This window comes from Parasteatoda tepidariorum, chromosome 10 (genome assembly GCF_982258835.1).
Source record: "Parasteatoda tepidariorum strain Cologne lab strain chromosome 10, Ptep-v5.0, whole genome shotgun sequence".
NCBI lineage: Eukaryota > Metazoa > Arthropoda > Arachnida > Araneae > Theridiidae > Parasteatoda > Parasteatoda tepidariorum.
In genome coordinates, this window is record NC_141764.1 from 33,647,321 (window position 1) to 33,669,305 (window position 21,985).

General features: G+C 29.5%; 1 protein-coding gene across 3 annotated transcripts in view; it reads left to right on the plus strand.

Moving 5' to 3' along the window:
• LOC107450915 (protein O-mannosyl-transferase Tmtc3) overlaps positions 1-21,985 on the plus strand; it is a 120,794-nt gene that overhangs the window by 73,089 nt on the left and 25,720 nt on the right. For all 3 annotated transcript variants that reach the window (XM_087154206.1, XM_087154205.1, XM_087154207.1), the window contains exons 3-9: positions 1,727-1,863; positions 6,494-6,575; positions 8,442-8,535; positions 10,662-10,777; positions 11,853-12,025; positions 14,062-14,314; positions 15,532-15,683. In XM_087154206.1, coding sequence (XP_087010332.1) covers positions 1,727-1,863; positions 6,494-6,575; positions 8,442-8,535; positions 10,662-10,777; positions 11,853-12,025; positions 14,062-14,314; positions 15,532-15,683 — 1,007 coding nt within the window. The remainder of the gene's footprint in view (positions 1-1,726; positions 1,864-6,493; positions 6,576-8,441; positions 8,536-10,661; positions 10,778-11,852; positions 12,026-14,061; positions 14,315-15,531; positions 15,684-21,985) is intronic.

The following is a 21,985-nucleotide window of genomic DNA, read 5'->3' on the forward strand; positions in this document are numbered from 1 at the left end:
CTAAGTTTAGAAAATGATTAATTATTCTTTCTGCAATATAATGAATTCATTTATATAAATATATAAATTATATTCATTTTCTTTGCCTACATATAACACTTTTAGAATATGTATAGATTTTTTTATCGAAACATTCTAACTTGAATACCATAAAAATATAAGATTTGCAATCCACCGATAAATCTACATCTAAAATATGTTTTCATTTCCACTAAACATTCTTAGTTCGCAAAGTAAAGTATTCCCGCAACAGATCATGGACGTTAATGCTCTACAATTTCGTGACCAACGCCATGATTGCGACAATGTAGTCAGCATTGCGCACCAACTGCCCTTACTTTCCATACAAGCTGGTACCCTTCTATCTGAAGCTAGGTGGGCTTCTAGCCGCTACCAGGGATTGAACCCACGCTCTTCACTCTGACAGCTTAATTTGCAACGTAAACTAATATCAAATAATGATTTATTAATGATTTAAATATTTTGAGAAAAATTTCATGTTTTTGAAAATTATCTAAATGTTCGGGCTAAAAATAGCATACGCTAATGAAAAAAAATTTTAGTGAAGAGAAATAATTTTGGGAAATTCAAAAAAAGTTGACAAATGTCAGAAATACGAGAGTGGTATTTATAATGAACATGTAAATTCTTTGCTTTGTTCCATTTTCTGGTATTTTTTAGACGTGTGAAATTTACAATGATGACAATAATCTTTATATTCAGTAAATCCATTTTTATAACTTAAAGGTAGAATTTTAAATGTAAGGCTTCGTTTTTGCAAAAACGAGATTTCTATGAAAAGTAATACATTTTATTCATGTTTCTTGCAACATAAGCGCCCTACAGGGAAATATTCAATGATTTAAACAGGAAAAGAAAGCTTTTTGAAAGCAACAAAATCTATTCCGAATCGTTCTAAAAATATTTTAAAGCGAGAAAGATGTTTTTCAGATACAGTTAATGCAATCAAAATACAAATGTGCTTTCGTATGAAGCATTCTTACAACAAGAATTTTCCGATGCAGAAATAATCTTTCAGTTAATGACATTTTTAAGAGAAGCAGACGATTCTCTCTGTCTAAACTCGGCAGCAGACGAGATTTAAACGTTAACAAAAAGCGAATTTGAAAGAGCGAAATATTTCTAAGCATTTTATATATCGTTTTCAGTGTTTATTCTTATCTGTTTTTCTGTATAATATAATTCAGAAAAGCATTTAGATCAGTTTGTTAGTTTTTTTTTCTAAATGTATATCTACGATTTATATATTTAAATTCTGAATAATAAACAAATTTAAGATCCAAACAAACGCATGGAAACAAATAATACTGGTAATGTATAATAGTAATAACAAATAATACGATATGATATGTCTTCGTTAGATTTTTATCCCACATATATTTTTCTCACGATATTTTGTATTACCTAGAATTTATTTTTGGCAACAAAATGTCGTTACTAGATTTCATTCTTCCAATATTTTATTTTAGCGGTATTTTGTGCAAACTATATTTTTTTCTCACAGATTTCATTGTACTGATAATTTTTTATCACGACACTTAATAAAATAATATAATTTTACTAATTAATCAATATTTTATTTATAATTATGAATTATAAATAATAATTATAATTTAAATAATAATAATAATTCATGTAATGAATAAAGCCTCTCTACTATCTAGCAACTGCAAATATTTGAAGATATTGTTTATTTTTAAATTAGGAAGAGAGCCATAAATCATATCGTCCTCTTTGTGTGCTGACATTTCGAATGAATTATTTAATCCATGAGTTGCAGCCCTTTGGATATCATCTGGTTAATGTAATCCTTCACGTCATTGTTTGCCTTCTGTACCACAGGTAACATTTATAACATTTATGTAAATTAGTGGAGTGCTCTGTCAATACATAATGATAGATGTATTTGTAAGTTAATTCTTAATGGTATACAAAATTCTGGAAGCTTGCTATCAGCTGATTAGCTGATTTAAAAACGTAGAACTTTAAAGAATTTTTTAAATTTTAAAACAAACTTTTAGCCATAAATAAAAGTTATTTTATGAGAATCAAGTCATATAGAGCTATTAATAGTAGTTTCGAATCACGTCTTGAACTTCAAAAAGTTTTGGCAAAAATGGATATCGCGGTGAATAAGTTGTGAATACAAAAGGGTTTTGTTGCTGCGACGTGGCGGTCAATGTAATCAATCAAACAAATCAAATCAACATATCAATAAAAGGAGCTGACGGCACATTGATTTTAACGATAAATGCTATGGTTTGCAATCTCATCCGCACGATGTTTTCTGTATTAACTCTAAAAAAGATAGCTTTCTTTTAGAGAAGAAAACTATGCTTCTAAGAAAGTGAAAGAAAGTTATTTCCGAGATTGAAAGACAGTTCTTCACCGAAGGAGGTATATATAATATATATATATGTTCAAAATGAAGATAAAACAAAGGAAAATTACAGATATACTCGTATGAAAAAGGGGGGGAAATAGTAATAAAAATCTGAAAAAAATGATAAAATTTTTTTTAAAAATCCGGAAAAAAAGAAGATATAATCTTTTCATCAGCCCACACGATTATATCCTCAAAGAAGAGTGCTTTCTAATATTTCATCAATATAGCCAAAGCAAAATATATCAATACAATAGTGTGAGGAGCACTCAAAAAATTTTTACAAAAATTAGACCAAATAAAATAGAACACAATAAGTAAAAATAACGCGTAAAAACAGAAAATATAAGTAGAAAACAGAATAAAACATGATCTATAAAGCGAGTTGCGAATTCAAATGAACTTACACAAACGGGAAATTTTTCAAGAATGATTTAAAATATTTTCGTAACAAGATTGCCAGATTGCAAGATAGGAAAACAAAGCGCAAATTGAGCGTAACTAGAGGAGTTTAGTTTTAACGTGCGGTGCAAAACAAATTAGACCTTATGCTTAAATCAAATTAACTGTAATCTGTAAATGTCGTTTAATAAATAAATAAACTAAACTTTTACTCACTGCTTGACTCCAACTACTTTTATTTCAAATTTTTATAAAATAATGTAAGGAATTTGCCCCGAAATGAAATTTTCGAAGTCGGTGTAAAAATAGATGAACCCCGAGTTTAAATGTTTAACATACGTGTGCCCTCTTATAATTCAAAATAACCTTTCATGTGCACATGAATAACTGTTGTTATTAAATAAATGAATATATTAAAATTAAATATGGCAGATCAACTGTCTGACAAAGTTGACGAGTTAAATATTTGCATATCTAAATCTCAGCATTTGAAAGATTCAAGTGTTTAAAACAAATTTTAGGTTTACTTCCATTTTTAATTTTATCATTTTACATATGAATTTTTTTAAATTGATTAAAACCATTAAAACTAACTATTTAACGCTTTCTTAAAAACTAGAATTATTAATTTTAAAAGGGTGTTTAAAGAACTGTCTTAATAATTATTCTATCAGAGTGCTTTCTTACCTCACAGATATTTATTTTAATGATCTTTTTAAATAAATCTTTTTGCAAAGCTAAACAACTTAGTCGTTGAAATAATTTTTAAAGAGCTTATTTTTAAATTTTCATTTTAGCTAATATTTGCACAAAATTAAAATACAGAACTTGAGTTAAACTTTAAGTAAACTGAATCCCAGTTTATATTATTTCTTAAAAATTTTACTTACCTCTATCATTAATTCTAATGTTATATACAATTTTTTTTTAATTTTAAACGTGTGTGTTCCAAGACTTAAAACTGTTAAAACACATAACTTTAATTAAAAACTAGATTAAAAGTCAACTTACTTAGTTAAGATCTTTAATATTTCTAAGATAAAAATTATAATATGTGTTTTAAAAATAATAATTTAGCAGTTTAAGCGTTTTGAAAATTACCATTCCCTTCGAAAGAATTTTTGCTAAATAAAAATATTAGAACTAAATACGTTCTTAATTATTATTTTTTTACCTACAGCTAAATTATTTTTTATTGAAGTATTTAGCTTTTTCGACTAAATGATCCTAGTATTTTAGTATTTTTCTCTCCTTTCAAAACTACCTAACATGTAGGACAAATAATAAAAATTGACTAAAATCTATATAGAGAGCTGTCCAACTTATAACTTATGGTTACAGATAATTCAAAATTTCAATTGATAGCACACTTTAAGTCTATAATAATAATTTTTTTTCTCCTTTCAAAACAACCTAACATGTAGGCCAAATAATAATATGGACTAAAATCTATATATAGAGCTGTCCAATTTATAACTTATGGTTACAGATAATTCAATATTTCAATTGATAGCACACTGTAAGTCTATAATAATATTTTTTTTCTCCTTTCAAAACAACCTAACATGTAAGCCAAATAATAAAAATTGACTAAAATCTATATAGAGAGTTGTCCAACGTATAACTTATGGTTACAGATCATTCAAAATTTCAATTGATAGTACTATAAGTAATTGATAGCAATTGATAGCACACTATAAGTCTATAATAATAATATTTTTTTCTCCCTTCAAAACCACCTAACATGTAGGCCAAATAATAAAAGTTGACTAAAATCTATATAGAGAGTTGTCCAACTTATAACTTATGGTTACTGATAATTCAAAATTTCAATTGATAGCACTCTGTAAGTTTATAATCATAATTTTTTTTCTCCTTTCAAAACAGCCAAACATGTAGGCAAAATAATAAAAATTGACTAAAATCTACATAGAGAGTTGTCCAACTTATAACTTATGGTTACAGATAATTTGAAATTTCAATTGATAGTAAGTCTATAATAATAATACAATTTCCTTCTTCTTGGAAAACAAGCTAACACTAACTAAGCCTAATAGCTAAGCCTAATAATAAAACATTAACTAAGATTTTATAAGTAAAGGTTTCTAACATATAACACGCAGTTACAAAATGCTTGGATTTTCAGTTGATAGCATACTGAGTGACCATTTCAAAAAAAAATTTACATTTCAATAAAACCAAATAACAAAACGCTATCTACAAACATATGCAGAACTTTCCGAATAATAAAACAAGACTGCAATTTGTTTGGAATTTCAATCGATAGCATACTGTGTGACTAATGTTACACTTCTGTCGTAGGGAAACAGATTGATATTGGTCCTTTTCTACCTAGACTCTCTGAGTCGGAAATTGGAGTTGATGGAAACACGTGATGCAATGTTAGGGCACTGGGGTGATAAAATGAAAAATTACATTTTAGGGGGAGTTTCTTGGGGGACCAGAAAAATGATGATCAGCAAAGACGTGGTTATCTAAAAGGGCAGACAACTCGTTGGAAAAAAATGCACTTCTCCCTAGTGATTTATTGACATTTTAATCTAAAACGCATTTTAGAACTGATGTATTTGAAGAATAGGTTGGCAATGTGTGATTCTTCGGTGAATGCTCTGAATATTGATGTATCAATTTTTTCTCTCTTTTTTTTTATTTTACACTTTTTGTCTGTAACGCCATTTAAAAAAGTGAAGAGCTTAGAGGAAAAGCGTGTTAAGAAAAGCAGGGAATCGTCACAATGTTTCGGATCAATTCACTGAAGTAGTTTAGATGAATGATTTAAATCACTTCAATTTTAATCAATGCTTCTATTAGGTTTACGAAGAATGGGGTGACAGTGATATGAACTTTAATAGAATTCTTCAGTGGTATTTGGCGAATAGGTTGGCAATGTGATTCTTCGATAAATGCTCTGAATATTGATGTACCAATTTTTCCTAATTTTATTATTATACACTTTTTGTTAGTAACGCCATTTAAAAAAGTGAAGAGCTTAGAGGAACAAACGTGTTATGCGTTATATAAAGTAAGGAATCATCAACGTGATTTGGATCAATTGGATCAGTTCACTAGAGTAATTTGGAAAACTGATTCAAATCAATGCTTCTATCAGATTTGAAGAACTTATATGAAATAGGTTATTAATTTGAATTGCTGTATGCTCCCTTACTAAAAAAATAAATAAATAAATAAAATAAGAGAGAGGAGGCCTAAATGTCTTAAAAACTATTCGTTTGTTTACAAGAAATAATAAATAAATAAAATAAATATATAAATATATTTTAATAGATCACACATATATTGAAATGCTAAAACACAAATAATTAAATGCTTTTCTGCATTGCACAAACTTGTCTGAAATTCTTGATTTTTTTTTTAATGTTTATACATATGTATATGGATGTTACATTGTTACCGTAAAGTTTTCTACACAATTTTTTATGATATTTTTATAAAAAATTTTAATATTTTTATGAAAATTTTTAATATTTTTATGAGAATTTTTAATATTTTTATGAAAATTTTTAATATTTTTATGAAAATTTTTGATATTTTTATGAAAATTTTTGATATTTTTATGAAAATTTTTAATATTTTTATGAAAATTATGAAATATTTTTATAAAAATTAGATTCTTAAAAAAATATTTTATTTTCTTATTTCTAACAGATTTTGTCGTCAATTATTATCAAAAACTACAAGCATAGTCGCTGCAATGCTCTTTGCTGTGCATCCCATACATTCTGAAGCAGTAAGTTTGTTTGTTTTTTTAATATTTATCATAAATTTTATGAAAACTTAAGTCGTTAGGTTAAGTTATTAACGCATGTTAGCAAGAAATAATAAGGTTAGAAGGTAAGAAATAATTAGTTATTAACCAAATGACTTAACTTTAATGAACTAACTTTAGCATTGAAAGGTTAAGTCAGAGCATAAAAGTAAAATTGAGAGTTCAGATCAAATTCCGGTGAAATGTACCAGCGCTCAGGGTGCCACTACTTTTTTACCGTAAAATCCATTTTTACCAGGACATCTTAAGGATCAAAAAGTCTTATATACCGTCATTTTTACAGTAATAATTATCATAAAATATCTGAATCACTTCAATTAAATAATTATTACTGCAAAAATTACTGTATAATTTTTACGGTATGAATGGATTTTACGGATATTACACCAAGGTGCTGGTACTTTATATCGTAATTTGATCCGAAGTTTTTTACAGTGCACATGCTGTACGCTTCTTATTTTCAAGATTGTTTTTAAAAAAAAGCGAGGAGTTTTGTGGAAGTGCAAGTTTAAAGCAGGAAATCATCCAGGTGATTGGAATGAATCGAATCACTGAAGTGATTCGGATAGCTGATTTAAATCAGTGCTTTAGGTTCGATAATAATTTATGATAAATTCTATGTAAGCATAAAACAGGTAAAATTACAACTATTGAATATTTATACAAGAATATATGAGTTAAATGGATTTAATAGTATGTGCTGTAAATTTATTATATTCAATATTTATTAAAACAAACATTGGGTAAACATAAATCATTTTGAGTTATAAATAACGACAGAATTTAAATTTTGCACCAGAACGAGTAGGTTAAATTTAATTAATAACATAATTTATATTTTAAAATGAAATGAAAAACCGCTTTTCTCGCAGAAAAACAAATTTGATTTGATTTCAATGTTTACCTTTATTACCTTTATGACTCTTTATCCAAATACACATTTTATTGAGTATGGTTTTTGCTAAGCAAACCAGTTATTATTCTCACCTTATTTTAAATTTAGTTTAAAAGTTCATCAATAGATGACGCTGAAAGATAGACAAACTATATGATAATGTTTTCTTCAGCTTGAAATTATTGCACAGACGTCTGTTAATTTTGAAAACATTGCTTTATTGTTGTTTTCAGTTGGCATACTCTGTTTACTATTGTTGAAAGTGGATGAAACTAAAACTGATTTCCTAAACAAAACTCAGCAAACGTGCATCTCCATTCATTACAATTTTTATTTATTTTATTTTCGTCATTGTTTTTCAAACTACCGGTTATTTTGAAGACATGCGGAAAGCAAATTATGTTAAAAAAATAATTATTTAATAATATAAATTTTGGTTTGAAAAATTGTACTTAATTTAAAAATTTTATTAAATATAATTTTATTTTATTTTAAAGAAAAAAAAAGGTTAAAATAAACTTTGGATAAATAAAAAAAATTTTTAGTTTTTTTTTGCATGAAAATAAAATATACTTATATGTGTTGTAGATTTAAATGTAGTTGTAGATTTAGAAAATATCTTTTCAAAGCGAGTCGGATAATCAGCTACAAGAAATTAAAAGTTATTTAGCTAACTTTTGAGTTTTCAATAAAATAAAAAAAAATTGATGAAATTTTATTGTAAAAACTTTATTTAAAAAATTTCATTGTTTAAAAAGTTTTAATAAACTTACTTCACTTGTTAATTTTATTTTTGAAAAGTGTTTTAAAGTAGATTTTAATATATAAATCATTGTATTTGAAAAATAATGAGTAAAACTGCTATATTGATATTTCCCATTTAGTTTTTTCTAATAAAAGCCTTTTTTTATTTTTTATTTTTTTACTTTTAGGTTACTGGTGTGGTAGGAAGGGCTGAACTGCTTTCATCAATATTCGTACTTTTGGCTTTCCATTTTTATATCAAATCCAGACGTCAGAACAATGGTAAGATTTTAAAAAGAATAAGTTATTTAGTATGATAGCATAATGTTTAAGAATCGTTCTACTTATAAAAGCACCAGCAGACTGTAAAGATTTATTTAACATAGATTTTCGAACTCGGTCGCCAAGGAATATAAAAACCGCAGTTTAAGTGCTTTACACTTGAAGCAAAACGCTGATTTTGAACTATATTATATCATCTTGCAGTGAAGAATTAGCTTGGACGGACAAAAAACTATCATAAAAATACTGACCCATCATATATTTTAAAAGTTATTAAACTATTTAAAAAATCGCCATTTTGGTGACATTTTTCCATCTAGATAAAAATTATAAAAATCACTGCCTTATCTTTTGCAAATTTTTATGAGCCCAGATAATGCAGCAAAGAAGTAAGTCTTTAAATGTTCAAAAATTAGTCGGCAAACACTTTTGATTTCCACAAAATTGTGGCTTTTCTCCATATTGACATTTTGCGCCATTTTCAGCCAAAGCATAAATCGCCAGATTTAGAAAAGCTAAATTTGTCCTCACAGTCATGAGCAACTGTTGTGCCAACTCACAGCAGTTATGAACCTTGCATATTATTCGCAAAAAAAAAGCATCATTTCATATGAAGACGAAGCCTTCGAAAAGCAACCTTAAATAAATCAGATTCACTACCATTTGATCAAAAAAATACCAGGTGGCCAATAGCTTTGTTGAAAAACTAGCGTGTTCGGAAACTAGTTTAGAATTGCTAATTTCAGTCATTAGAAATGAGGTCCTCTCCAAACTTTTCAATACTCTAAATGCGAATACAATCGCAAGTAAAAGGTCTCACTCATAAATTGATAATCTTACGTAAATTTTTGAGAAACATTTTTGTTTGCATTAACCATATATTTAAATGGATGAGAATACCAATGGGGGGTATTTTACACAGTTTTATTTTATTTCATAAGCGGCGTTGAACAGCTGTCCCAATTCTGAGTTTACGATCAACAAAGTTCAACTATGCGGCTTTATAATTTTGAACTCAACCCAGAAGAAATGGGGACTCCTGGATCAAGCATTGGGATAAACTAGCCTTCATGAAAGGCTTTTTTTATGGAACTAACCTGTATTTGAGTTTCATGGAGAGGAAAACAGCGACAAACTTCCACGGCGAGGCCAACGGCAAGCGGATTATAGCTCATGATCCGTCTACCACTTAAGATATTTTAATTCAGCGCTGTGGTTGTTGCAAGCCGAGAGCAGAGTTCGTGTCAACAAGTCACTGCTGGGGCGGGGATCTAGGGCACTGGGCCCATGTCCAAGAGTTCGTGGGTTCTATCCCCGCCGGCCGAAAACTCCTCGTGTAGTAAATGGTTACTGGTGCACGGTAAATCTGTCGAGTAGCAAAGTCCTCCATGTTTCCATAACAAATCAATACCTATGCGGGTACTGATCCAAAAGTTTCCCTGTCTTCTGGATTGGTTCAAAATTACCAGGCTGCGGAGTTGAACATTAGTAGTCGTAAACCCAAAAATTGGGTCGGCTGTTCAAAGACCGATATAAAATAAAAATAATAAAACAAGCCACAGCTGGAATTCGAACCTGGGACATCTCATTGGGAGGCGAACGCTCTATACCCTAAGCCACCGCTGCTCAACCAGATAACTCTGCCGCTTCACTATTCAATGTCGCAAAGATACTTCCCACTTGAAGTTTTTAAAGTTAGTTGCATTGATAACGCGTAACAGATACGCTTACTGTAGAGGCTAAGCTTAAAAAGAAACTTGCTTTAGAAATGCCTCTGTTCGTTGCGGCTTCAATGACATTCACTCACTTGCGACGTTATACGTAATCCTCTTCTAAATACCTCCATGAGAATGCCCATAGAGAGTGTTTCACGTCCTATTGTCTGTTGCATTGATGTCAAGCTTCTTTTCCAATAATTTTGCACATTTATATTTAATCAGTTCTTCTCAATAGATATGACACTCTGAAACTCATCTATTGGACCCATTCAACCTAAATCGAATCTCTTATTAAAACTTTCGCTGTAAAATGTATTTATGTAATATAATATTGCAGAAAAACCATCTTCAATTGAGTACAAACATATAACGGTAAACAAACTACAATTCTCTTTAAATTTTTTTCAGATTACAGAGCTCTGCTGCATTTTATTTTGTGCTTAGGGTTAGCCATGCTCAGTAAAGAACAAGGTATAACAATAGTCGCTGTTTGTGCTACTTATGACATATTATTAGTTCAAGAGGTATGGTATGTTCTACAACCTTCTCATTTTTTCCCTTTAAACAAAAGCTTATTTATCACAAATAAATTGTACTAACACGTGTGCATCACAAGACACACACAGATTATAACATAATTAGTAATAATACTTGACTGAACATTTTGATTCTTTATCAAAAAAAAATAATGTTAATACAATCTGCACGAAATATTTCTAAAACATGAAAACAAAATTTAATGAACTTTAATTTGAAATATTTAATATTGCTACATGAAAACAAAATAAAAATTCAATAAAGATATCTGAAATTAATAAATATGTGTTTTATAAAACTACAGAAGAATCCAATAAGCAGGAAACATCCTATTTCTGTTTAAATAATTTTATTCAACCAAATATTTCACAACTTATTTATATGACTGAAAGTTTTTGTGATACTACACTGTAAAAAATTCCAGATCAAAGTACAATATAAAGTGCTGATACTTTAAATGTATCATCCATAAAATTCATTTTACCTCAAAATCCATTTTTACCGTAAAATATTATACCGTAATCTTTACATTAATATTCATTTAATTAGAGTGATTCAGTGATTTTACAGTAGTTATTACTATAAAAATTACTGTATCTAATATTTTTTATTATGTAACATTTTTCCGGTAAAAATAGATTTTACGGTAAAAAGTACCGGCACTCTAAGTACTGGTACTTTTTACTGTAATTTGATCTAGAATTTTTTACAATTTATCTAGAAAATTTAACATTTTAGTGATAAACGCTATATTTTAGCAATGTTTCAAACATCTATTTGCATTTCAAAAAGATGAGTGATATATTTTAAAAAATTATGGCTGAAAGAAGTCAGTATTTTTATGATGTAAATGTTGATATGATGTAAATGTTGTTATGATGAAACGTTGGTTTTTTGTAATATTTTAAATGTTTTAAAACGTAAGAAAGTTCGAAATATTTAATATTTTGATTTTTTTTTATTGTGCAGCTTTGTTTTTTGTGTAACTATTGCTGCTTACATTTTAACATTTTACTTTTACTCTCTGTATTGAATTAATAATCTCCTCTTTCTTCTTTTTAGAACTCCCCTCTATCGCTGATACCCGAGAAAGCACCGAGGGGTAAAATTAAAGGACCCACTCCCACATGGAGAAAAGACTTAGTTCTACGACTGTTGGTTGTTGCAGTCAGTACAATAGCTCTTTTAATTTTTAGAATGAAATTAATGGGAGATAGACTTCCTGTTTTTAACAAGTAAGTATAAAATGAACAATATTGATGTAGATTTAAATTTTTTATGGACTTGTCTGGACAGTTTACTTTAAGTTTAGGTGATATTTTTGAAACAGATCTAACTATAAAATTGGATTAAAAAGTAATTTTTGTTTGTTTAATTTTTAGAAATGAATTACATATGCAAGTAACTTGGTTAGAGTTATTTAAATTTTTTAAGTACCGTCGGATTGTTTAATTTTAGTTTCTAATAGTTTAATTTCAGTTTCAGTGATATTTATGAATAATATCTTACTCTAAAAATGGATTGAAAAGTACTTTTTTTTTTAATTTAAGAAACAAATTACATAAACAAATAGCAAAAGTTACAATGAACTGACAATGAAAAAACTAATTTCAAAAATTAAAAAATATTAAATTAAGAAAAACAATTAAAAATTCAATTAAAAAAATTTTTTAATTTAAAAAAAATTACAGTGTAACTTAATAAACATACTTTGTACTTACTGTACCTTTATTGCACTGTGATTGTACTTATAGGTATTCATTATGTTTGGGTAATATGTATTTTAAGAATACTTTTGAAAAAGGAACTCAAAAAATAAATTTAATTAAGGTCGCAAATCAATATGAAAGCGAAAAAAAAACAATTAAAATCTAGTAAATCACTATTGAAATCAGCCCTGAAAACATAAAACCGGGTTGATTTTCGTGAAAACGGTGAGAGGATGAAATGCGATAAATAAAAACTACGTGTTTAATCAGGCAATGAAGCGTATTTCGTTGTTTTCATCCTGTCTAAAACACTTGGGATACGACAGAATTCAGTAGCGTATAGTAATCGACAGAATTGTGAAGCGAATTTCTTCAAAATAATTATTATTTATGCATCCCTAAATATTTATTTCAACAATAAAACTAAACGAATCTTCTTAACCTTATTTATATGCACCATAATTTCTTATTTGCGATTCACGTGATTAAGAAAACACTTCTGCCTTATTCAACTTCAATATTTCGTTGAAATTTCGACAATAGAAGATAGAATATATTGATGAATTTTGCTACACTGTCAAAAATTCCGGTTAAAGGTATAAAGTACTAGCATATTGGATGCATTAGCCGTAAAATAAATTTTACCGTAAAATACATTTTTGCCGTAAAATATTGCACCGTAATTTCACAGTGATATTTATTTACTTCGAGTGATTCAGTGATTTTACTACAATTATTACTACAAAAATTACGGTGTATCAGATTTTTTGTACCGTAACATGTTTTGGTAAGAATTGATTTTTCGATAAAAAGTACCCTGATTGTCAGTGTTGTGGTGCAAACATTTTTTTCCGGAACGCAATTCACCGGAAGCGGATGTTAATAAAGATAAATTTAAATTCAAATATTCTTCGCACATTTTTTTTTCATCTAATATGAAAGATAACTCTATTTAAAATAATTAAAACTTTAAAAAAAAAAAAGTTTTTCCATGATGCACGAAATAGTAAAAATCAAAATATTGGATGCAACTCATAACAATCGATATGGTCTCAGTTAATTTTCCAGATATTACTTCATTTTAGATAAAATTTAAATAAAAATTGTTGTAAGAATTTCTTATAAAATATTTAAAGAAAGCAGACAAAAAGTCTGTGGTTTTCAAATAACAATGATAGCAAAAAAAAAAAGTCGGTGAGTTAATCATAACAATGATAACATAAAATAAGTCACCGACTTTTAATCTGCTTTTATAAAATACTGATTTTGCAATCAATAGTTTACTATTTTTTACCTCATTTTCGAGCAATTCTCAAAAAAAATTCTCGAATTAAAGACTCGGAATGGAATTTCGTCTACCAAAAAAAGTACCGGATCGTAATACTGGATAAATCCGGCACCACTACACCCTTGCTGATTACCGGTACTTTTTACAGTAATTTGATCCGGAATTTTTTACAGGTATACATAGCAGATCTTTATAGTGTTTGTTATTATTTTATTTATTCTATAGAAGAAATCTTAGTAAAATTTTCCATTTGTTTTTTTTTTCTTTTTAATAGATTTGACAATCCCGCAGCAGCGGAATCATGGCCTTCTCGTCATTTAACTTATCATTATCTTGCTTTATTGAACACCTGGCTGCTAATTTTCCCAATAGATCTCTGCTGTGATTGGACGATGGGAACAGTGCCAATAATTCATTCATTCGCTGACAAAAGAGTAGTTTTTACTCTTATTTTTTATGCTGTGATATGTAAATTAGTATGGACAAATTACTATTCAAGAAATAGAATATCAGTTACGATTTTAATGGTAAGTCATGGTTACTTGAAAAATAAATTTTAGACTATTTTTCCATTTTCCAATAAACTGTGAGTTAAATTTGAAATTTATGAACAATAAGAAAATGAAACTAAAAACATAAGCATTATTATTGTACAGTAAGTATTAGTTACGACTTTATAATTATTTTTTAAAGCCATTTAAATAATTATACAATTTTATTTGACAAAAATGGTACAACATCTCTATTAACGGATCATATGTCAAATGGTCAAACTTATATGGGTTTTGCTGTATGCTTTTTTTTTCCAACACATTCAGTTCATTTCAATAAAATGTAAATGCAATAATTCAAAAAACGGAAATTATTTAAAGTGTGTAAAGAAAAACGAGAAAGTGATTAATTTATATCTTATTAAAATTGTTTTTAAATAGTAATTTTGTTTTGAATGTTTTTCCTTTATTTCAAATGAAAAAAAAAGGCAATAATAAGAAACTCCGTTAAAATTAATGATAAATAGAAGGTGTTCTTTCTAAAATCTGTCCTTATATGTTAAATAAATGTTAATTATTAAGGGTCAAAATAGAAATTAAGGAAAAACAAATAACCACAAAAACCTATCCTTATATGTTAAACAAATGTTAATTATTAAGGATCAAAATTAAAATTAAGGAAAAACAAGTAGCTACAAAAACCTATCCTTATATGTTAAATAAATGTTAATTATTAAGGGTCAAAATTAAAATTCAAGGAAAAACAAATAGCTATCAAAATAACTATTGGGGAAGGGGGAACTGAAAGAATCAAAACCTCTTTGATTGCCTGAAGAAACAAAGAGAGCTTAAAAAGCAATTATTAAAAACGCCTCCAAGTTTTACTGTGTAATTAATTTGGTTTTGGTGTTAATCATCTCACATACCTTATTTTGTTGTATATCATCTCACTTACTTGACAGATTTTGATAGTGTTTTCAATTTTTTTCCCACTTAAATGTTACTATTTGACCCCTAATATGTACTAATATAATACTTTTTGTGTACTAAATTAATACTTTTTTATTTATTTCTAAAAACAAATGTCTAAGGCGTCAATACCAAACACTCTGTATACCAAACTGCATACTACATTTATTGCGCAATGTATACGCTATCACTGCAATGTTTTATGTAATTTTTGAAATTAAAATGTCTTCTGAATGCATTTAATTTTTATTTTTATTATTTAAGTATTTCATTTCATTTCTCAGGTTCTCTCGATGTGCGTGTTTTCCTTTGTGCCGGCTTCGAATCTTTTTTATTCCGTAGGTTTTGTAATAGCAGAAAGAATCCTCTACATTCCAAGTATGGGATACTGTTTCCTTGTAGCTCATGGATGGTACAAACTCTGCTTCTTTTACAAGTAAGAATCATTCATCATTCTCAAAAAACCATTCATCATTCTCCAAAATCATTCATCATATCGAATATGCTTACACGTAACTAAGAAGAATTTTTCATTTGTAGAGGATGTTTTAAAAATATCACAAAGCATAGTTATTTTATATTTTAGTTTGGATGTAAGAAAGTGGAAAAGAGTTGCTTAACTTGGATTATTAAATCATTTTTCCATACATAAACCACTAACTCAAGTATCCACTATGAAAAACCACTATGTCAAATATCGAGAGGTTAGGACGAGATATGTGATTAAGAAAGTACACTGTAAAAAATTCCGGTTCAAATTACGCTATAAATAACAGAAGCTAATACAAAAAATTAAAATAAAAAACAAAGCAAAATCACATTATGCTAATTATAAAATACATTTTTTAAAATAGGGCAAATATCTACACAGCACAAACGGCGTGAATATTTACCATTTTTTAATTATTTGCAAAATGCAAAGATCTTTTGCATTTTTTTTTTCTATTTACTTCCTCAAATGCAAAAAAAAAATTAAATAATGACGGTAATAAATGATATAACGATTAAATAATGAAATAAGTAAAATATTTTTCCGAAATTTTTTAAAAAAGATTTGAATAATGATAACTGGTATCCACAAGTACTTTGGTCCAGGCCATTGAAGCCCCAATTAAAAAACTACCTAGCATGGAAGAGAAATTAACAATAAATGTGAAATATTGTAAATAAATATTACACATTTTTTTTCCAGATCTCTTATGTTATCCAAGTTATCCAAGGTAGGTTATCCATGGTATTTGTTATCCAAGAGTTGAACGTTTAGTTCAACTGGGGCGAAAAATACTTTTTTAAACAAAAACTTCATGACTAAACATAATATTTTTCATTTTGAAAACCTCATTTTAATATGAAAATATAAACTTGAAAGCTAATAAAATATGCTAATTTTTTTTCTTAATTAAAACCCCAGTGAGAGTCAATGTTTTTAAGTAGAGCTATTTTTTTTCTCTTTACCAAAGGCATGAATACGTAGTTTTATTTCAGTATAGTTTGTTCATTTAAAGAAAAAAAACTGTTTTTTTTCTTCTTTTCGGAAACTTCGTATATTATGACATTTTCTTCGATGTGTCACGAAAAAGAAAACATCGTCTTCGGATATATTTTTTGCGTAGTTAAGCGAACAACCTTTTTTTTAACTTCGCAAAATAAATTTGCGAATAAAAAAGAGCAAATCATTATTAAAAAGAAGAAAAAAAACGGAAAGGAAACTCGGGTTTAAAAAAAAAGTTGGGTTTAAAAAAAAACAACTTACTTTGAAAAAGTTGTTCAAATACTAAAAAGATGGATTCAGGAGAGAGAAAAAATTGTATTTAGTTTTTAACTGTTTTTTTTTCTCTCGCAACAAAAAGGAATTTTTCAATAGTTAAGTTAATGTTCAGTTAAAGTTGTAATATCTGTCACATTACATGCTTATTATACTACTTTTTAATACAATGTTTTGAAATTTTGAAAGTGTCGAATCAAAATATCGTTCAAATTTGCTGCATCATAATGAGATTTTAAGTTGAACCATATTATCGTACTTCTCAGACTTAATAACACGATACTATGATTTAGATTGAACATGGTTCAACTTGATCGGGTACATAGTTCAATGTAACACCTTGATAACATTGAACCATGAAAACTTGCATCATTTTACGGTTTTAAGGTACCGACCTTATAGATCCCCGTAGAACCAATTTAGCGTACTGAGATTTAAAAAGTTTTCTTTCCCTAGCAGCAAAAAGAAATTTTTAATTACTAAGTTAAAGTCTAGTTAAAGTTGTAATATCTATCGAAAACATCACGCATGCATATTATGCTACCCTTTTATATACTGCTTCGGAATTTAAAGAGATGCTAAACCAAAATATCGTTCAAATTTGCAGCAACATAATTGAGATTTTAAGTTGAACCATATTATCGTACTTCTCAGACTTGATACTATAATTCAGATTGAACAAAAAGATGGTTCAACTGGAACAGAAACATAGTTGAACTTGACCGGATACATGGCTAAATGTAACACCTTGATTTCATTGAACCATGAAAACTTGCACCATTTTACGGTTTTAAGGTACCGATAAGATAGATCCCCGTAGAACCGATTTTTACGTACTGAGATTCAAAAAGTTTTCTTTCCCTAGCAGCAAAAAGAAATTTTTAATTACGAAGTTAAAGTTTTGTTAAAGTTGTAATATCTATCGAAAACATCACGCATGCATATTATACTACCCTTTTATATACTGCTTCGAAATTTTAAGAGATGTTAAACCAAAATATCGTTCAAATTTGCAGCAACATAATTGAGATTTTAAGTTGAACCATATTATCGTACTTCTCAGACTTGATACTATAATTCAGATTGAACAAAAAGATGGTTCAACTGGAACAGAAACATAGTTGAACTTGACCGGATACATGGTTAAATGTAACACCTTGATTCCATTGAACCATGAAAACTTGCACCATTTTACGGTTTTAAGGTACCGATATTATAGATCCCCGTAGAACCAATTTTTGCGTACTGAGATTTAAAAAGTTTTCTTTCCCTAGCAGCAAAAAGAAATTTTTAATTACTAAGTTGAAGTCTAGTTGAAGTTGTTATATCTATCGAAAACATCACGCATGCATATTATACTACCCTTTTATATACTGCTTCGAAATTTTAAGAGATGTTAAACCAAAATATCGTTCAAATTTTGCAGCAACATAATTGAGATTTTAAGTTGAACCATATTATCGTACTTCTCAGACTTGATAACACGATACTATGATTCAGATTGAACAGACACGTGGTTCAACTAGAACAGAAACATAGTTGAACTTGACCGGATACATGCTTAAATGTACCCTTACAACCTGACAACAACTTGTCAACATATAAGGTAGCGTGTTAAGGTTACATATTAACATATTAATGTTAAGCGTTCCGTAAACGCGACCAACGCTCTCAAATAAATCATTTCATTGAATCATAATAATTGTACTTCGAACAATAATCATAATACGGTTCGAATTTGTTCCAATTTTAACGTGGTAACTTAACCACATAACGCCCGGCGGCTGAGCGGTAGCGCTTCGCGCTGTCGTACGACAGGTCCCTGGTTCGATCCTCGGGCCGGGCAAGGTTGACTCAGCCTTTCATCCCTTCAGCGGGTCGATAAATGAGTACCAAGCATGCTTGGGTACTAAACACTGGGGGTTACGCGTTCGGCTGACCACCTAACCGGAACATCTGCTCCTGCACCCCAGAGCCCAAAGGTCAAGAAAACTGAGATGGGCACAGTAGGCCTTGGCCCTCTTTGGGCTGTCGCGCCGCTGAGTTTAGTTTAGTTTAGTTTAACTTAACACCATTTCCGTTCAAGTTGCGCCCTACAGTATCGTATAATTTAGTTAGAGCAAAGTTAGTTAAGTATAGTTTAGATAAGAATATGGTTCAACTTAGGTCCTTATTAAGGTTGAAAAAAATTAAACACTATTATGGTTCAACTCATTAAAAAAATTTCTACCAATGTACAATGAGCCAAAAATAATAATAATAACATTCTAAATAAAGATCTAAGATTTTTAAAATCATAGTTCGAATAGCACTGTGATACCAGAATTTATCATTTTGACTATTATTTGTGTTAATTCAGAGATGGCGCTGCCATCGCATTGCTTTTGGTAGTTTTCTCCTTCCTAAAAGGAGTAATTAGTATTCTAACCGGCAACGAGCAAGGTTGTCCGGCTTAAGCTCATTTGTTTATATTTTGTTTTTCCTAATTTTTAATAAATGTTATTAAGTTTAATCTTGGTATTTATTCAATAAGTCCATACTCACGAACCGCTGATACTACACTGTCGCACCCGTACAGGATTTTATGGATCTATTTGAATAATTATATTCTATCTCGAACTGCTTATATTGATAAATAAAAGATGACTTTCCTTGCGAGAGGCAAGAAAGAAGATTTGCTGAATATTGCCAACGAAATGGGCATTACGAATGCTGAAAATTTGAAATTATTTGAACTTAAGAAATGCATAGTGGAAAACGAAAACTACGAGGAAGATTTCGTGAAAGAATGGTTGAGTTCTCTTATAGAAGAAAGAAAACGTAAGGACGAATTAGAAGAAAATAGACGAAAAGAAGAAGCTGAAATGAAATCGGAAGAAAGAAAACGAACCCAAGAAATAAATTTTGAATTAGAGAAATTGCGTCTGCAAAATGAATCAAGAAGTAATGAAAACGGAAGGAGCGAAAATGATCTGATAAAACCGAAACTAGAACTGCACAATATTCTTCAAAAGTTCGACCCGAAAATGAACGACGTCAGCTTATACCTGGTATTGTTCGAAAGGCAAGCGAAAAGAGTAGGAATTAAGAAAGAACTGTGGGTATCGCATTTAATAGGATTATTGCCGTACGATGTAGTTCATATTATCGCCAGAGAAGAAGAAGAAACAACAGATGATTACAGCAAAGTGAAAGAACTATTGTTAAAACGATTCAAAATGACGCCCGAGAAATTCAGACAGTTTTTCACAAAACATCAGAAAAAGCCAGAGACGAGTTGGCTTGATTTCGCATACGAACTAAGTAATTATTTCAACGAATGGATAAGAGGGTTAGAAATAACAACATTCGAACAACTTTGTGATTTAATGATTACGGAACAAATTAAAAGAAAAGTCCCTTTGGAAATGAAAGAACATTTTATTGATGTGTGGAGTAAATTTAAAATTCCGAATGATTTATCCAGTAAATTAGATGATTACGAAAACGTTAGAATGAATATGAAAACAAAACCGAGAGATTTCCAAAAAGAAACTTTCAAACAACCAAGTTTTGAACGAGAACAGAGAATCCAAACTGAATCGAAATATATCCCCCCATATGCTAGACAGCAGAAATTTAGAAGTTTTAAAAAAGAAGAAAATACAACAAGAAGAATTACAAAAGATTGTTATATTTGTGGCGAATCCCATTTCGCAAGAGAATGTTCAAAACGATTTAGTAGAGCGGCGGATAATTCGAAGAAAAACGAAGTTTTAACAGCCAAGATTCGTTCTGAATTATTTAACGGGAATTCCAACCTTGAAATTAATCCTCTACATTTCATTGATGTTCTAATTGACAACAAATCATCAAAAGCTTTGATAGACAGCGGGTGTCAAATTCCAGTGATACATGAGAATTTAGTTTCAAAATCGAAAACAGAAAAGGGTAAAATTATGCTTAGTAGCGCATTCGGAGAAAGGATCGACGCCGATCTCATGAGCTTCCAAATAGCCTTGAAAAAAGAAAATACTATGTTATCGGAGCCAGTCGAAATTCTCGCTGCAGTAACAGACAGAATTCAAGAAAATTGTATACTCCCTCCGAACATTTTGAATTTAATTGAAAATAATGAAGTCGTTACCATGACAACCAAGGCTGAACAAAAAAACGCGAACGAAAAAAAGAAACACCTACATTTCGAAGAAGACATACTGTGTGGTCAAATTAGTGAAGACGTCATAATTGAAGGCGGAGCTTGTGACTCAGAAGTGCAATTGAATAGCGAGAGTGAAGCAATACAATTTAAAAAAGAACAACAAAAATGTACGTCACTAGTAGATGCCTGGCGCTATGGGAAAATTAAGAAGAACGGTTATTTATTTATTGATGGAATACTGCACCATAAAGAAAACATCTTAGGACAGCCTACTACTCAGCTGGTACTTCCGAAATCAAAACAAAAAAAAGTCCTTGAACTTGCTCACGATTCAATTTTTGCTTGTCACCTAGGAATGAAAAAAACAAAAGAAAGAGTTCGGTATTCTTTTTATTGGCCCGGACTTGCTAAAGATGTTGAAGAATATTGTAGAACATGCAAGGCGTGTCAGTTAAGAAGCCCAGAAAGATGTACCGATAAAATTCCGATAACTCCTGTCGTAAGACCTAACCTACCATTTGAAGTAGTGAATGTTGACATTATTGGACCTATTGATCCACCCTCTGCCAGAAAACATAAATACGTTTTATGTTTAGTTGATCAACATTCCCGATGGCCAGAAGCGATCCCTTTACGATCTTTAAATGCTAAGAGTACTTGCGACGCTCTTTTAGAAATTTTTATGAGGACCGGAATACCCCGAATGATCGCAAGCGACCAGGGCACCAATTTCGTATCAAAAATGACACAAGAATTCATAAATCGTCTCGGATCATCACCCAGATTATCAGTTCCAGGATATGCTGCGAGCAATGGCCTAGTAGAACGATAT